General features: G+C 43.0%; 1 protein-coding gene across 2 annotated transcripts in view; it reads right to left on the bottom strand.

Annotated features, from left to right (window-relative positions):
- APBA3 (amyloid beta precursor protein binding family A member 3) overlaps nt 1–19,263 on the bottom strand; it is a 218,265-nt gene that overhangs the window by 24,107 nt on the left and 174,895 nt on the right. For both annotated transcript variants that reach the window (XM_040322250.1, XM_040322258.1), the window contains one exon: nt 16,446–16,658. In XM_040322250.1, the coding sequence (XP_040178184.1) occupies nt 16,446–16,658 (213 nt within the window). The remainder of the gene's footprint in view (nt 1–16,445; nt 16,659–19,263) is intronic.

Here is a 19,263-nt window from a genome sequence, read left to right as displayed (position 1 = left end):
GTAGTTTGAGGACCCCTGCTATAGGCGATGGTAGGATATCTTCATATACACCAGAAATAGTGGGCATACTTGAATCTTCAGGTCCCAACGGACGAGGGTGGAGAGAGGGCTGTTCTGTCTTTGGACACCGCCAAGGCCTTCGACAGCCTTGAGTGGCAATACCTTTGGAGAGTTCTGGAAGCATTCCAACTCGGGCCAGGCTTTATCAAGTGGGTAAAAATTCTATATAGGATGCCTGAGGCAAAGGTTAGGGTGAACAATGTACTGTCTGAAAAATTGGTATTGTGGAGAGAACGAGACAGGGGTGTCCCCTGTCATCCCTCCTCTTCACCATCACAATTGAACCTTTGGCTATCGCTCTCAGGTCCTCCGATCAAATAAGGGGTTTTAGAAGAACTGAGTCGGAAGAAAAAGTTGCATTATATGCGGATGACTTACTGCTGTTTCTTGGTGACGCACAAGAATCCCTTCGGAAAGCTATGGATATCATCAACAAATTTTGCCAAATTTCCAGACTTAAGATAAATTGGGAAAAATACATCCTCCTGCCAGTAGATACCTTAGCAAATCCCTTACCGGAGAAGGTGGCCCAGATCCAAAAAGTGAGAAAATTTAAGTACCTGGGTAAAAATATTGCAAGAGACCTGCAACAATACATAGTGGACAATATCGTTCCGTTGTTGGCTAAATTTAGGGATAAAATAAAGGTATGGAAACGCTTGCCATTATCTGTGGCAAGTCGATGTAATCTAATTAAAATGATTTGGATGCCACTACTTTTGTATGTACTACATAACTCCCCAATCTGGTTATGCAAAAAGTGGTTTAAAAAAAATAGATACTGCAGCACTTCCACACCCCTTTAGCTACTTCCTAGCGGCACAACTCCAGTATATGGGGGGCTGCAGCTTGGAGGGGGGAGGAGATTGCTGCTACAGAATACCCCATGCGGATTATTGATTGAAGCCAGGTTCATTTTCTGCAGGACTCCCCACTTTGAGTTTGATGATGAAGGTGTGGGATACTGTGAAGGTAATATTGAAGTACACAGGACTCACGAAGTACACCCCCCTATGGGAAAATAGTACATTGGGAGAACTTCAGAAAATGGGCGTAGCGAAAGAATGTGAGAGATGTTGAATAAAATACATTGCCCAGTTGTACCAAGATGGCACCTTGAAAACTTTTCAGGCGCTGAGATAACAATTTGCCTTGCCAAATATTTTTTTTTTTTTTTTTTTAGGTATTTACAGGTCAGGCAGGCACTGGAGGAACAGTTTAGAGGGAGGACTCTAGATTGGAGCACAATTCTGGTGCTCCAAAAGATAGCTAAGGCAGAAACCGGGAAAGGATTAATCTCAAAAATATATCCATACTTAACCTAGGGAGGGACAGAGGCCCTCAAGGATAAGAGTAAGTGGGGACATAGAAGGGGACCTTATTCACATGTTTTGGAGATGCCCAAAATTGGTTTAGTAAAGGGAGTGGGAAACCCAGGAGACACCCAGGTTGTGGTTCTGCAATGTTTATTTCAAGCAAGGAAGCCGATTGCCTTGAGTTGGCAATCGGCGTTACCTCCATCCAGCGTGGAATGGGTAAATAGTATGAACTTGACAATCCTTATCCTTAAGGATTGTCAAGTTAGAAAAATCGGTATAAGTGAAGGGGGGAGGGTTAAAGAAATACACCAACATTTGGAAACCCTGGTGGGAAGCAAGAGGGATAAACATTTAAATACCATCAGAAGGAGAAAATCATTTAAAAGGAAGAGAAGTGACCTAATAGAAACCTAGAAACCAAGAATTAGAATAAAGAAAGTGAACTGGATGGATGAGTGGGTGGAAAGGATGGTGATGAGGGGTTGAAGTGGTTGGTTCAGTATAAGGAGTTACAAGGAGTAATCAGTTCGGTTAGTGTATAACGCTAACCCAGGATACACCCAGGGTATTGTAATTTTTTTTCATACTGTACTTGTGATGATTATTGTATCGAAAACAAAAACTTTTTTCAATAAAAAAATAAAGTTAAAAAAACAAAAACACAGTATTGCGAGTACTCGTGTATTGCGAGTACCCGTGTATTGCGAGTACACGAGTATTGTGAGAATCTGAGCATTGTGAGTACCTGCGTACTGTGAGTACCTGCATATTGTGAGTATTGTGAGTACCTAAGAATTATGAGTATTGCAAGTACCTGTGTATTGCGAGTACACAAGTATTGTGTGTATTGTGAGTACCCGAGTTTTGTGAGTACTGAGAGTATCAGAGTGCAGTAAGTACCCTAGTTTTGTGAGTACACGAGTGCAGGGCAAGTACCTGTGTATTGTGAGTACCCGAGTATTGTGTGTATTGTGAGCACTGAAGTTCAGTGAGTACCTGTGTATTGTTGGGTATTAGTGTTAGGAAGCTAATTTGGACAGAGTAGAATTCCCAATCCCCATTAATCACTTCAGCCCCGGAAGAATTGGCTGCTAAAACCAGTCGGGGACCAGCATTGCTGGAGCAGAGTGATGCCCCTAGCTGCCAAGGGAAGAACTCCTCAAGTGAGGTTAGGGGTGAAGCCAAGGGAAAGGAAAGACGGATTCTGGTGGTAGGGGACTCAATTCGTAGAAGAACAGAGAGGGCAATCTGTCACAAAGACCTGAAGCGTTGAACTGTATGTTGTCTACCAGGCGCTCATGTTCGGCACATCACAGATCCGGCTGTCATGGTGCACGTTGGCACCAATGACAAAGTCAGAGGAAGATGGAGTGTACCAAAAAACGATTTTAGGGACTAGGGAGCCAAATTGAGGAAAAGGATCTCCAAGGTAGTAGTCTCAGAAATAGTACAGGTACCTCAAGCCACACCAGAAAGGCAGCAGGAGATTAGTGAAGTAAACAAGTGACTGAGGAGCTGGTGTAGTAAGGAGGGGTTTGGGTTCCTGAAGAACTGGGCCGACTTCTCAGTTGGTTACCAGCTTTTTAGCAGGGACGGACTGCACCTAAATGCGGAAAGTGCAGATCGGCTGGGAGAGAAGATGGCAAGTTAAAGGGGCTATTAAACTAGGCGACGGGGGGAGGATCCAGAGGTAGAGATAGTCAGCGCAGAACAAATTCCAGAGAGTAGTATTGGGCGGCATTAGCGGTAGGTTGACAAAAGCACCTAAACCCGAAGTAAGTACAGTAGCAAGTCCTATTTGCAACCTCAGAACACCCATTAAGGAGATAGTATAAGTCCAGACTAAACTACCTGGCATGTTCACCAATGCCAGGAGTTTGGTGGACAAGATGGGAGAACTAGAGCTACTGTTAGACGAGGATTTAGATTTTGTGGGAATTTCAGAGACTTGGTTCAACAGCTCTCATGATTGGCTGGCAACCATCCAAGGGTCCCTATATCACAGGGATAGGGAGAGTAAAAAAGGGGGAGGGGTATGCCTGTATATCAAAAATGATGCACAAGTGAATGTGAGGGACGACTTTACTAATGGAGCAAGGGAGGAGGTGGAATCCTTATGGGTAGAGCTACAAAAGGAAGGAAACTAAGGGGATAATACTGGGAGTATGCTACAGGCCCCCTAACCAGAGGGAGGAGGGGAAGGCGAACCTCTCATCACAGTTTGGATTAGCGGCAAGGATGGGAAGTGTCATTATAATGGGGGATTTTAATTATCCAGACATAAACTGGGCGGAAGGTACCATGCATTTATCTAAAGCTTGCCATTTCCCAAATGCCTTGCAGGACAATTTCACCAACAAGAAACAAAGCGTTATTAGACCTACTGATTACCAACAATACAGACCTAATCACAGATGTGGAAATACGGGGCGATTTAGGAAACAGCGATCACAGGTGAATTTGTTTCAGTAGAAATCAAACAAATAGGAAACATAAGGGGAATACAAAATACACAATTTCAAAAGAGACAAATTCCCTAAACTACGATCCTTGCTAGAAGATACTAAATGGGATAAAATCTTAGAAACAAAGAACACAGAGGAAAAATGGATATGCTTTAATAGCATATTAAATAAGGGTATTAGCCAATGCATCCCAATGGGAAATAAATTTAAAAGAGCCAATAAAAGTCCTGGGTGGCTGACATACAATCACACACATAGGTTGGACCTTTTTTCAGCCTTGCCTACTATGCAACTCCAACGTAAAAATGCATATAGAAGCAAAGGAGAAGAAGGCCTTAAAAAAAATACAAGGCTGAGGGATCATCATCAGCATTCCAACAATTCTAACAAGAAATGTAAGGGTGCAATATGGGCAGCCAAGATAGAACACGAAAGGCACATAGTGGAGGACAGTAAAAAAATCCTAATAAATTCTTTAAGTATATAAATAGTAAGAAAGGGGGGGGGTCAGATCATATTGGCCCCATAAAGAATGCGGAAGGGAATCTGGTTACCAAGGATGGAGAGATGGCGAAGGTATTCATTCTTCTCCCCAGTCTTCACAAGGGAAATGGGGGGCTTCAGTAACCAAAACTGCAATGTTTATCCTCATGGCACGTCACAGGAAGCACCCTCATGGCTAACAGAGGATAGAACAAAAAAAAGACTTGGAAAACGTAACATTAAGAAGTCACCGGGACCAGGTGGCACCCGAGGGTCCTTAAGGAACTCAGCCAAGTAATTGCCAGACCATTGTTCCCAATTTTTACGAAAAGTCAACAGACTGGAATGGTACCAGCAGATTGGAGAAAAGCCAATGCAGCACCAATATTTTAAAAAGGGCCAAAATACATCCTTGGGAATTACAGACCAGTTAGCCCATCAATAGTATGCAAGCTGATAAAGAACTATACACAAGATTTTAGTAATGAAAACGGTATCATTAGCTGGAATCAGCATGGATTCATAAAGAATCGTTCTTGCCAAACCAACCTATTAACCTTCTATGAGGAGGTGAGCTGCCATCTAGATAAAGGAAGGCCCATAGACGTGGAGTATCTGGATTTTGCAAAGGCTTTTGATACAGTTCCCCATAAACATTTACTGTATGAACTAAGGTCTGCCGGCATGGACCAAATGGTGAGTACATGGATTGAAAACCTTATTTAGACTTACCGGTAACAGTATTTCTACGAGTCTTTGAGGAGAGCACCTGGAGAGAGTGCAGCTCCACCCGCTTGCCAGGAAACACTGCAGTCATTCCATTAAAGCCTGGACACTTCCACCATGGCCTCAGTTGTTACTGAGTACCTCCAGCCATACTGAAATTATATAAGCAGAAAATAGCAACACCACCACATTAACATTTATAAACAAGGGGGGGTCATGGCGCTGTCCTGAAAGACTTGTAGAAATACAGTTAGCGGCAAGTCTAACTAAGGTTTTCTCACCTCATCTATCAGGACAGCACCTGGAGATGATAAAAGAGTACTTACTCTTAGGGTGGGACCACCACCTGCATGACCTTCCTGCCAAACAATTGCTCTGTTGCCGAGAGCAGGTCCATCCTATAGTGACGAGTAAAGGTGGAATAACTCACCCATGTGACAGCCTTGCATATTCGCCCTGGCGAAGCCCCAGCTTGTTCCACCCAGGACATTGCTACAGCCCAAGTTGAATGGGCCACTACCCCTGCAGGGGGGGGTTCTATTTCCACAGCGCTAAAAGCTTTGTGGATAGCCATTTGAAGCCACCTATCAATCGTATTTTTAGTAGCTCTGTAACCCATATGAGACCCAGAAAATAAAACAAATAGAGAATTGGACTTTCTAAACTCTTGTTACCTCCAGATAGTGTACAACGCATCTCTTTACGTCCAGACTTTAAAAATCCCTTTTTAGGGCATGTTGGGAATGGACAGAACGTTGGTAGAATTATCTCTTGCTATCTGTGAAAGATTGAAGCAACCTTTGGCAAAAACCCTGGGTTTCTTTATCGTACACCACGGGACACAGAGCCTTAGTCATTACATAGTGGGTTGTATGGGTCACCAGAGGTGATTGGACACTGGCACAACCAATGAGAACAAGTTCCTCTCCATATAACCCCTCCCATACAGGAAGTACCTACAGGAAGTTTTTTCGCCAGTGTCTAAGAAGATTGGACACGATTAGGATGTGCTAAAGGAAGCTCTGCCATAGAGGCCCCTGGGGCAAAAGAGTTATACTTCGGGTCCATCCAAGACGCTTAAATTATTACGCCACAATTGGGTGGTATCCGGGCCTCGCGCACGAGGTGTCGCCTGTAATGTCTCTCTTTGGAGAACTGGGCTCTAGGGTCTTTCACTTTTTTATAAAGCTAAAAGTCCTGGCAGAGTCTTTAAATCGGGGAGATCCCCCCCCCCCTCCGTTGAACACAAACGCTCCAAGGGGAGCAAATTTCCCTCTGGCCTAATCGGATAAGGGAGGGATTCCACGAAATGTTTCAGTTGTAAGTATCGCCATCAGTTCAGCTCAAACATTTCTTTTTTGTTTCTTAGTTCCTGATAAGTACAAATTTTACCGTCTTTTAATATGTCCCTTAGTTGTGCATCTGTTTTTTTTTTAACCAATTACCGAACAAACTTTGTTTCCCCGATGTAAAATAATTTGTATCATTTAGTGGGATTAATGGGGAATTAAATCCCCATTTTTCCTTTTTGTGTACCCTATCCCATATTGACATAGATGTCCGTGTAATCATGTGCATGTGCTCTTTTGACTGTCTAAATTGTGTCGGAATCCAAATCTCCTTTCCTAACATTGGGCTAGATTCAGATTTAGATCCGCGTAACCCATCTGATTTACGATCCTCCGCCGCAAGTTTTTGAGGCAAGTGCTTAATTCAGAAAGCACTTGCCTCTAAAGTTGCGGCGGCGTATCGTAAATCCCCCGGCGGAATTCAAATTCTGCGCATGCGCCGTCCGCTAAATTTCCCAGCGTGCATTGCTCCAAATGACGTCGCTAGGACGTCATTGGTTTCGACATGAACGTAAATTACGGGCATGCGTATTCACGACTTACGCAAACGACGTACAAAATTAAAAATTCGACCCGGGAACGACGGCCATACTTAACATAGGATACGCCGCATAAAGCAGGGGTAACTATACGCGGGAAAAAGCCGAACGCAAACGACATAAAAAAAAAGCGCCGGGCGGTTGTTCGTTTCTGAATCGGCGTAACTCATTTGCATATTCCTCGCGTATACAAACAAAAGCGCCACCTAGCGGCGAGCGTGAGATTGCAGCCTAAGATCCGACGGTGTAAGTCACTTACACCTGGCGGATCTTAGGGAGATCTATGCGTAACTGATTCTATGAATCAGTCGCATAGATCCGACCGACGGGAACTTAGACATACGACGGCGTATCAGGAGATACACCGTCGTATCTCTATCTGAATCCGGGCCACTGACTTATTTAGGCTGCTTTCCAGTTTAACCCACCTTTTCTCTTTATTTACTTTAACCCAATCAACCACCCGTGCCATGTGAATAGCCATGTAGTATATATTAATGTCCGGTACCCCCAAACCTCCACGTGTCTTGTTAATATTGCCATGCTTATACGCGTTTTTTTATTCCGCCATATAAACCTGCTTAATAACCTTTTTATTGTTTTGAAATAGGGTTCCGGTAGTGAAATCGGTAACATTTGTATTTTGTATAGAATCTTGGGGAGGGTTAACATTTTGAAACGGTTTATTCTCCCTAACATGTCTGGATGCGATTTTATTTAAATCCATTTTAAATGTCATTCAGTAGTGGAATACAATTATGTAGGTAAATTAACTCTGGTGATGAGGTTATATTGACTCCTAAATATTTTAACTCGGTGTCTCTCCAGATAAATGGGAAGTCTTGTTTGTATCTACATTCATCCTGTACTGTCACACTTATATTAAGTATTTCGGATTGTAAGGAATTTATTTTGATGTTTGATACCTCCCCATATGATTTAAGAGTTTTTAATAAGTTAGGGAGAGTTATAGTTGGGTTCAAAAATAGCAAAATGTCATCGGCATATACTGCGAGTTTGTGTTCCCCGTCATCTCTCTGTATCCCCCTAATGTCAGGATTATTTCTAATCCCAGCCAGCAATGGTTCCAAAGATAAGATGAATAATAAGGGGGACAGGGGACAACCCTGTCGAGTCCCATTAAACATCTCGAATGGCCCCGACACCGTCCCGTTTATCTTAACTCTAGCGGTTGGGTGATTGTAAAGAGCATTTATCCACCCCAGCATCTTAGGTCCCACCGCATAGAACTCTAGTGTGTTCTGAAGAAATCCCCAGTCTACTCTGTCGAACGCTTTTTCGGTGTCTATTGACAGAAGTAGACCTGGGGACTTACTATCTTTTATTTTCTGTATCAGTAGGAGTGTTCTGATGCTGTTATCCCTACTTTCCCTGCCGGGAATAAAACCCACTTGATCAGTATGTACCAGATCCTTCATGATTGTCTTCATTATACCAGCTAAAATTTTGGCGAACAACTTCACATCCACGTTTAGTAGGGAGATGGGTCTGTAACTGGAGCACAAAGAGGGATCTTTGCCTACCTTGGAAATTATCGTAATCGCGGCCTCAAATGCCTCACGGTGGATCTCCCAGTTAGTGCCGATGCCGTTCATATAAGAACACATCCTCGGGACCAGTATGTCGCTAAACTTCTTATAGTATGCGGTCGTTAGTCCATCAGGACCTGGGCTTTTCCCTGTGGGGGACTCCATTAAATTTTTCAGTATTTCCATTTCCGTTATGGGATCTTCTAAAGAACTAAATTTATCTGCAGGTATTTTTTTAAACATGTTTCACTTAAAAGTTTTTTTGGTATTGTCGGATCTCCTTTTTACTTTATCTAGGAGGTCGCTTTGGGTTATCGAGTACAGTTTCCCATAATATTCTTGGAATACTTTTTCAGGGATTTCAGGGGTTGTGTGTATATATATATATATATATATATATATATATATATATATATATATATATATATATATATACACATATATATATATATATTTTTTTTTTTTATTTTGTCTTAGGAATAGACCCGCTATTCTTGATTGGAGGATAGCCAAACTATATCATGAATCATAGCGTTCACCTTTACACTTACTGTATGTTATAAAAGAAAAGAGTCCCAGTCCAACCATAGCAGTGTTTCAGGCAGAGGAGCATTAAGTAAGTAAAGGCAACTCACCATTTGTTGAGATCATTGCGGGCGCTGTCTTTTGCTATAGTTAACCATCTCTGCACGTTGCAGCCTGGGGGGGACCCCTAAGGTCTGGAGTTAATTGGAGCTTACCGATACCGGGCTCTCCCGTCTCTTCCGTGTCTCTCTGTGGCAGCCCGCTAAGTGCTCCGTCCTCTGTTTGCTGTTGCGTGCCTGTTTGTAAGAGGTCAGTGTCACACGCTGCCGTTACTGGGTGCTCGCCTCTCCACTCCACTCCTCGTCCTCCACTTCCTGCTTCCAGCTTCAGGCATCTGTCCGGCCCTGAGCTCCGAGCCCCAGCCTCAGCACGGGGGGATCACGGGGGAATTAGAGGCGCAACCGGGACTTGGGTAAGGAAGGTAAAGGTAAGAGCGCATCGGAGGGTGGGGGTTTTCAGGTAGGGAAAAATGCGTAGCAGAAGAGCACAAATGCGCCACGCTAGCCGCCCGCTTACAGCCCCGCCAACCGCTCGGAGCGGAACAAGCTCAAGCTCAGAGTGTGCCAAGTTTTGCGGGGGGGGGGGGGACCGGCAGTCATTCAGCGCACACCCGGGGGAACTCATGGGGCTCGTGGAGCCCCTAGGTCTAGCAGCAACCACTCCCGATGAACCCTCCCATCAGGCTCCTCCCTCCCTCGTAGGTGCCGAAAAATTACTGTGGCTGCAGTTTGAAAGGAAAGGTTTGAGTAGCTTATATCAATCACCAAGGAGGCACCCGGAGTCGGGATGCTCAGAAAGAGGCGAATCGTATTTTGACATAAAATTTGGCAGAAAAACATGTTTCTCGTCTTTCATCAGTCCTCATTCCAGGGGTAGAAAACTGGCAAGCGGACTATCTAAGTCACCAGCAACTGTCACCAGGAGAGTGGTCTCTCCACCCCGAGGTCTTTCAGGCAATATGCCAGAGATGGGGGACCCCAGATGTAGATCTGCTAGCTTCCAGGCTCAACAGAAAGTTGGACAACTGTGTCTAGGACAAGAGATCCGCTGGCCTATGGAACGGATGCTCTGACAATTCCTTGGAATCCGTTTTCACTGATCTATGCATTCCCCCCGATCCCTCTCTTACAGAGATTGCTGGCCAGGATCAAGAAGGAAAGAACACCAGTTGGTGTTGGGAAGACCTTGGGTGCTTCCACTATGTCATGACCTGCTATCACAGGGTTCAGTGTTCCACCCTTCCTTACAAAAGCTAAATTTGACGGTCTGGCTGAGACCCACATTTTGAAGAAACAAGGACTCTCGGGTCCATTTTTTTCTACACTTGTTAATGCTAGAAAGCCAGCTTCCAGACTAATCTACTACAGAGTCTAGAAGGCGTATATTTCCTGGTGTGAATCCAGAAGGTGGAATCCTCCAAAGCAGTGATATGCAATTAGCGGACCTCCAGCTGTTGCAGAACTACAAGTCCCATGAGGCATAGCAAGACTCTGACTGCCACAAGCATGACACCCAGGCATGATGGGACTTGTAGTTTTTCAACAGCTAGAGGTAATTGCATATCCCTGCTCTAAAGTATGCCATAAGTAGGATTCTCGCCTTTTGCCAATTAGGAGTGTATATGAAATTAGCCCTGAGTACCATCAAGGATCAAATATCGTCTCTATCAGTCTTTTTTAAGAGACCGCTAGCATCTCATTTCCTAGTCCAGGCAATTATTCAGGGAGTACTTTGGATAAATCTGCCAGTCAAATCGCCCTTGTGTCCCTGGGATCTGAATTAAGTATTATCAGTTCTGCAAAAGCAAACCCTTTGAAGCGGTCCGCCACATTCCTTTGATTCTTTTAAGCAGGAAATTGGCCTTTCTGATTGCCATCTCCTCTGCTAGAAAGGTATCACAGTTAGCAGTTCTTTCTTGTAAAGAGCCCTATTTTATTTGTCACAAAAACAAAATTGTACTACGCCCTCATCCTACCTTTCTTCCAAAAGGTGGTGTCTGCGTTTCATTTAAATAAAGACATTGTTTTGCCTTCCTTTTTTCCTGAACCGCGAACAGCGGGGGAAAAGTTATTGCACTCTCTAGATGTAGTGAGAGTAGTAAAAGTTCATCTGCAGGCTACGGCTCAGATACATAAAACAGATGTTTTGTTCATTGTGCCAGATGGTCCCAAGAAGGGCCAGCCGGCATCAAAATCCACAATTGCTAGGTGGATTTGACAAGTAATTGTTCAAGCTTATGGTTTAAGAAATAGGATTCCTCCTTTTCCTGTTAAGGCGCACTCGACCAGGGCAATAAGTGGTTAATGGGCAGTGCATCACCAGGCTTCGATGGCTCAGATCTGTAAAGCTGCAACTTGGTCTTCAGTCCATACGTTTACCAAATTCTATCAAATAGATGTAAGAGGACATGAGGATTCTGCCTTCGGGCATAGTGTGCTGCAGGCAACGGTCTAGGGCTTCTTGTCCGTTGTGTGTCTCCCACCCTTCATATTGAGCATTTCTCTGGGACGTTCCACTATGTAATGACTAAGGCCGCGTACACATGGTCGTTCCAAACCGATGAGAATGGTCCGACGGGCCATTTCCATCGGTTCACCGCTGAAGTGGCCTGATGGTCTGATGTGCGTACACACCATCGTTTCAAAAAACGATCGGGTCAGAACGCGGTGACGTCAAACACGCGACGTGCTGAATAAAACGAAGTTCAATGCTTCCAAGCATGCATCGACTTGATTCTGAGCATGCACGGGTTTTGAACCGATGCTTTTGTGTACTAACCATCGGTTTGGACCGATCGGGCAGCGGTCCATCGGTTCGGTTTTGAAGCATGTTTTAAAATTTTGGACCGAAGGAAAACAGACCGATGGGCTATACACACGGTCGGTTTGGACCGATGAAACTGAACCTCTGTCCATTCTCATCGGTTTTGTCCGACCGTGCGTACGCGGCCTAAGGCTCTGTGCCCCGTGGTGTACGATAAAGAAAGTAGGATTTTTAATAACTGCTTACCTGTGAAATCCTTTTGAGTACACAACGGGACACTTACCTATGGGATACTTATACCTACTTATCTATGGGATACTTACTGCATTGCTACACAAACTAAGGTACTTCCTGTATGGGAGGTGTTATATGGAGGGGAACTTGTTCTCATTGGTTATGCCAGTGTCCAATCACCTCTGGTGACCCATACAACCCACTATGTAATGACTAATGCCGCATACACACGGTCGTTTTTTGTGATGAATTAAAACAACGTTTTTCAAACTTCATTTTAAAAAACGACGTTGCCTACACACCATCGTCTTTTCAAAATGCTCTAGCAAAGCGCGGTTACGTTCAGCACGTACGACGGCACTCTGTTCCATTTAAGCTCGCGTCATAACTTGCTTCTGAGCATGCGCGGGTTTAAAAACATTGTTTTAAACTTCGTTTTACCCACACACTATCATTTTAAATGACACAAAAAACGACGTTTTGAAAAACGACATAAAAAATTGAAGCATGTTCAAAAAACATTTTTGTCGTTTTTCAGAAGACATAAAACGACGTTTTCCCCACACGGTGATTTTAAATGACGTTTTTAAAAATGTTGTTTTTTTTTCATCACAAAAAACGACCGTGTGTACGCGGCATAAGGCTCTGTGTCCTGTGGTGTACTCAAAGATAAGGATTTTACAGGTAAGCTGTTATTAAAAATCCTACTATGTCCTCAGTACCACCCGGTCTGGGAAAACGGCTCAAGAAAGGCTCAACGATACATAATGCCTGTAGTTCGCTGACCCTTCTAGCCGAGGTGACTGCTATCAGCAGTATTAGTTTTAATGACCAATATTTAATTGTGGCTTCTTTTGGTGGTTCGAAAGGTCTTCTAGTCAGCCCCTGCAATACCATCAATAAATCCCATTTGGGAAAAAAAAATCATGAAACTGGCCTAGCCCTAGCTAGCGCCTTAAAAAAACTGATGACCAACGGGTCTAGTTATAGTTGTCTATCTAGAAAAACTGACAGCGCAGCTACCTGAACTTTTAAGGTACTGGCTGCCAAACCCTTTTCCATTCCTTCATGGAGAAATTCCAGAACAGAAAGGTCCTCCTGTGGAGAATACATTTTTTAAAACACACCAGAAATTAAAGCATTTCCAGGTTTTAATATAAATGGCCCTTGTGACCTTCTTCCTCCTATTTAGCAGGGTACAATTTAAACTTTCAGACAAACCCTTACTCCTCAGGATTTGATCCTCAGTAACCAAGCTGCCAGCCTAAGATGACCTACATCGGGATTGTAGAAGGGGACCCCGAGTCAGTAGGTCCCTTCAGACCGGAAGCAACCAATGGGGCTCTACCGCAAACTTTAGCAGGACTGAGAACCAAGCCCTCTTGGGCCAATACAGGGCTACTAGGATTATTGTAGTTTTTTCTCCTTGTAGATACTTGAGCACTAGAGGGATCATTTGCACAGGGGGAAAAGCGTAGCATAAGCATAAGGTCCAATGCTGAACCAGTGCGTCCAGACCTGCCTGCTCAGAGAAAAGAGACTAGTACTTTTGCATTTGTCTGCGATGCAAAAAGATCTACCTGGGGAGACCCCCATCTGTCTACTACCCTCTGAAAAACATCCGGACTTAAGCAGAAGAAGGGTGATAGAGTCCGAATGGAGCCTAAGAAGTCCACTATCTGGTTTAGGTTGACTTTCAGATGCACTGCTGTTAAGGATGCTAGGTTGTCATCCACGCAAGTCAGAGTCTGTAGGGCCAAATCTAGAATGCATCTGCTTCTTGTGCCCCCTTGTTTCGAGATCTATGCCACTGCTGTGGCATTGTCTAACACCTGGATGTGTTGGTCCCCGATTATCTGTCTGAAGGCCCACAGTCCCAGGAAAATGGCCTTCAGTTCCCTGCAGTTGGAGGACCTCGAAAATGCGCACCCTACCCCCAAGACCTTGCATCTGTTGTCAAGATTTTTGCTGCAGGAGAGGCCCAGAACAAACCCGTGTTCAAATTTATTTGCCTCCTCCACCACCATAACCTCCTTTTTACTGGGGATGGGATCCTGATCTGCTTCTCCAGAGACTCTTCGTAGGCCCAATTCTGTAGGATCGCCTATTGGAGGCCTTGTGAAGGACTTTTTGCCTATATGCTTCAGTCTAATTCTCTCCCTGCTATTTTAATGCTGTGGGTTAGAGGTAACAGGTGTTTTCATGTGTGACTCATCTCTCTCTGTAAAGACTGTTCATATGTTAAATAAGGCTAGCTTTTGAAAGGCCTTTAATTGTGTGATAACGCTGTCTACAACCTAGTGATGCTCAGAGGTGTTAATAGGTGTCAAACTGGATGCAGACGAAACGTCTGCCTAGGAAACTCAAGTGTGTGAAGGTGGTTTGTTGTTATGTTGTTTAAGGAATGTGCAGTGATTAGACATGATAATTGTCGGTCGGTGCCGACCTGTCTAGAATGTATTAGTAATTAGCCTTAGTGTGTGATTAGGGGGGGTGGAGATTTCATTGTTGCTTGAATGTCTTGGACTGTATAAAAAGCTGAGAAGAAAATTATTAAAGTGTGTTGTTCCAGCAGTAAGCTTGGCATGTGTGGCTTATTGGGGCGACTCCAGGAATATTCCCCCTTGTGGAATATTGGGTGATTATCTTTATGGGAAGAAGGGAAGACTTTGACGGGGATATCATTCTAATACCGTCACAGGCCTCTCACATGAAGGCGGGCCCATTGAACAGCTGGGATTGAGGCTGTGAGAAGCCCAAGCGTGGATATGGCTGCCTAAAACTGTAACATTCTGTACATTTCTCACTGCGGCCTGTACCTTTATAATTTTTTTTACAAAAATAAAAACCCGCAGACGTGATCAAATACCATTAAAAGAAAGTTCAATTTGTGGGAAAAAAATTATTTGGGTACAGTGTTGTATGACCGCGCAATTGTCGTTCAAAGAGCGAGAGTGCTGAAAGCTGAAAATTGGTCTGAGCAGGAGGGGGATTTAAGTGCCCAGTAAGCAAGTGGTTAAATCATTTGTTTTGCTTGTCTGTATATGAAAATCTAAAATTGTAACTTCAGGATTAAAATACGTAGAGAGTTAAATTTCGAATTTGAATTTCGAAATAATTTTCTTTCAAAAATTGTATCAAAGAATTTTCGTACGAATTTCGCACCGTTAGTGGGCTGCAGCAACAGCTGATTTTCGTGCGGCAAACAAATTTGAGAAATCCGACGTGTTGAAATTTTTTTAAAAAACGAACGATTTTCTGATCAATGATGGGAGAATCGTGCGAGAAATGTAATAGAAAAAAAAACGCGCATGTGCAAGAAAAGAATATTCCCGGAGAGAAACGAATATTCCTGGCAACATGAATATTTTGTCGGCCGAATTTCGAAAATCAATGGTGGCATCATCGGATCACAAAAAAACCGAACTTTCTGATTTTGAAAATAAATTTTGTTCGAAATTTGACCGTGTATGGCCTGCTTTAGTCACCATTTTTACATCTGTAAATATCAGTGGGTACTGTTAGATATTAGAGACTATTTTCCCTACAGCTGGGTTTTCTGCACATCTATTGCAACCAGATAATTTCAAAATGTTGGAGTCCAATGCAGGAAAACTGTATTTTCTGCCTTTGAGCCATACTGGATGTGTACGATTGCATAGAGACTCACTGTTTAAGGCATGCAGAGAAGAGAAGAGTTGTAAACCCACTACTAAGAGTTGTAAACCCAATAGACTATGGAGAACCAGTACACCTATCAACATATACAGTATGTTTACAAACTATAGATTCAGAGTGTTGTTTTTTTTTAAACATTAACACATACAGTATGTATAAGTTTTTTTTTTATCAAGGGCCAACATCTAAAAAAACAAACAAAAAACAAAACACACACAACCAACAGGTATGAAATGCACACGATTCTGAGGTAATGTTAGAGCTTAACTGGTCCCTCCCACCACTCCACATTCCTAATGTTCTATAACTATGCTGAGTTTTCTCACTTGGCAATAGCAATTTGTGGCAGGCAGGAAGAGGCTTGCTAAGAAAGTTCTGAAGCTCTGCTTGTCAAAACAGCCCAACATTCAGGAGACTGAAAGCTGCTGGGTGCTTTAAACTGTGGCCTATTTCACATGTATGATCAAAGCACTAAATGGCAACCTACTATCATCCTTCTACATACTTACTTTTCAAATAGTAATTGTTTGTAAAATACAAAGTTTAGATTGACTACGTTTCTACAGTCCACCCCACCCGTTTCTTATTTTCTACAGATCTGCAGTCTGCTTTACAGAGTCTTAAAACTATTAATAAAATGTGGACTGCACTGTTTGGTTAAGAAGAGTATACATGCATAGAGTTCCTAACTCACCCGTATTACTCCCTGACATGTAGAAAAGGGAAGCCCCACTAAGCTTGTGCCGTTGACACATATTACATGATCTCCAATGCTCAGCTCTCCACTGCGCTCTGCTGGTCCTCCATGCATAAGGTTTGCAATCACAACGGTAGGAAGTAGAGATCCCCAACCTGATTCCACAATAGTCACACCCAGCACTTCTCCTTGTTGTTTCTGAATAAAAACCTATGGATTACACAAAATAGTAAGATATTTAATGTAGAGTTATTTTGGGAAGGCAGGATGCTACAAACTTGTTCAGCTCTGGTAATACAAACTTTTCTATAATTTTCACATGCCAGCCAACAAGTCACTCAAACTACTAAGAAAGAAAAGCAGGCAGCTTCCAAATATGCACCAAATACACAACAGCAATATTTTGCTATAAAGTGTACTGCATGCAGTATTTAAATTTCCTATGTAGTATATGCTTAAATATAGTTCTCTTTTTAGCCAATTATTTTTCATAGTTTGGCTGAAATAACCATGGGTCATATCAACTTTTACATATTTTGTATGTAAAAGTAATTTCATAAAGATTATTACATTTGGCTTCTAAGCATATCACAAGCCTGGTGCTATTAAAGCATGTCTATGAATTTGGATTTGGATTTTGTCAACTGAACATTGTAAAGTGAAACACGGAGGGGGGAAAAAAAAAGAAAAGAAAAGAAAAAAAAAAAGCGCAAACAAGCTAACTTATGCAACTTGACAGTACCGTAAGTGCCCTTTCAAACTGATGTGCTTTAGATGTGTTCCCATTGACTTATAATGGAAGGTGCCTTTTTGGTGTGCTTTTTAAAAACTGCACCAAAGATGCAGCATACAAGACTTTTCAAATCGCAGCACACCTGCAGTGTCAAGAGTTACACAGAATTTAATAGGAAATAGTTTTCATGTGCTTTTGTTGCCGTGGAAAAGTGCAACAAAAGTGCACCAGTGTGAAAGGGGCCTAATAGAAAATAAAAAATGTTGTGCATTGATTATCTAAACAACTTTAGGCTATATAAAATCAAACTAAAAGTTCTAAAAGTCAGATAAGAATCCAAGGTGATTGTAGCTTCACAGTATTAGGGATCGTTCACACCATACATGCATAAAAACGGATGGGAACTGATGGGAAAACAGTGCAGATTTCAAATGCAGAGACATCAGTTTCACATTACATGCGCAGTTCAGTGAATTTTTATGCACCTTGACATCAGTTTTCATGCACGTCAGTTATGTGCCCTATTCACACCAATATTGATGTCATGTGCAGAAAACCGCAGATTCCTGTGCAGAAAAAAATCTTCATGTGACAGTGTTGTGATGTGAACCAAAAATCTGTATTAGAATACATATCGGTCTAAACTGAGGGGGAAAAAAAAAATCATTTTTTTTTTTTTTTTGATATTTCATTTGGGTACAGTGTTGCATGACCGCGCAATTGTCATTCAAAGTGCGACAACGATGAAAACTAAAAATTGGTCTGGGCAGGAAGGGGATGAAAATGCCCTGCATTGAGGTGGTTAAATCGGTAAGGCAAAGGCACCGCATACACCCTTTTTACATTATGAAATACTTACCTTAGAATGAGGCGTTGGTATCTAATCCCGGACCACGCCGTGCAGTGGCTACCTGAAGAGAATTGTGTGGGTATTGTAACCTGGGGGACAGGTAGCAGGTACAACGCTACCTGGGTTGAGCAGTCTTTCAGGCACAGATACCAACTCCAGTGAGGTAGTGAAACAGTGCAGGGTTTATTTGTGTTATATACAAGTCTATATACAGGCGCTTTACAGTGTTCCAGAAAACAAATGGCAAAACAAAAACCTAGTCCTGTCTCAGCACCAACTATATAATATACCGTAGGCCCCAACTACCAGGCTGAGCAAGCCTACAGCTTGTCAGCTTCCACAGATACAGTTTACCAGCTTTTTACCAACCTTTCGCTCTCACAGGCTAGTGTTGTCTGTGTTTTCCAGGCAGAGAGCACTGGCCGTCTGTCACAGGTAAGTTTAAATTGGCCTGGGGGAGAGGACCAAGATCCGAACTGGACCATGGATCAGAGTTTCCTGAACGTGTATTAAGGGAGCCTGGGACACGTATAAACCCCAAACAGGACTTTTCCCGGCTCTCTCTGAGATGCTCTGCTGCATATCCTCCACCCTTGTTTCAACCCCAGGGTTGGAACACCTGTGGCCCAACAGGAGTGAACAGAGGACAGGGCATCTACATTGCCCATCTCAACACCTGGCTTGTGTTTTACAGTGAAGCAGTAGTCCTGTAGAGCCAAAATCCACCGGTTCGCCCATCTTTTAGTCTTCTTTTGGGTTATCCATTTCAGGGGAGCATGGTCAGTTATTAAATCAAACTGGTGCCCTAACAAATAGTACCTTAGCGCCTCCATGGTACACTTTTTTGGCTAAACATTCATTTTCAATGACTGCATACTTTTTCTCATGGTCATTGAGCTTTCAGCTTAGGTGCACACAGGGTGTTCTTCCCCATTGTGTACCTGTGCCAATACTGCCCTGATACCTACATCAGATGCATCTGTCTGAACCAAAAAATCTTTGGAAATTTTTTTTTGGAACCTGCCACTATGGTATAGCACATTTCACAAAAGAGGGCAGAGTCTACCAGATGAAAAGGCAGCAGTTGTAGTGCTAGCAATTTGGCCAAGCGTGCATTTAGACACTGAGCATGTGGATGGCTGGGACAGTATTTTTATTTTTTTAACACGGTTCAGCAACTGGGGTAGCAAAATTGGCCTGCTGAAATCAACAGGTGGTGAACTGCTAGCAGA

This window comes from Rana temporaria, chromosome 1 (genome assembly GCF_905171775.1).
Source record: "Rana temporaria chromosome 1, aRanTem1.1, whole genome shotgun sequence".
NCBI lineage: Eukaryota > Metazoa > Chordata > Amphibia > Anura > Ranidae > Rana > Rana temporaria.
The sequence above is the reverse complement of the archived record's forward strand: the minus strand, read 5'-3'. Positions and strand labels throughout refer to the sequence as shown.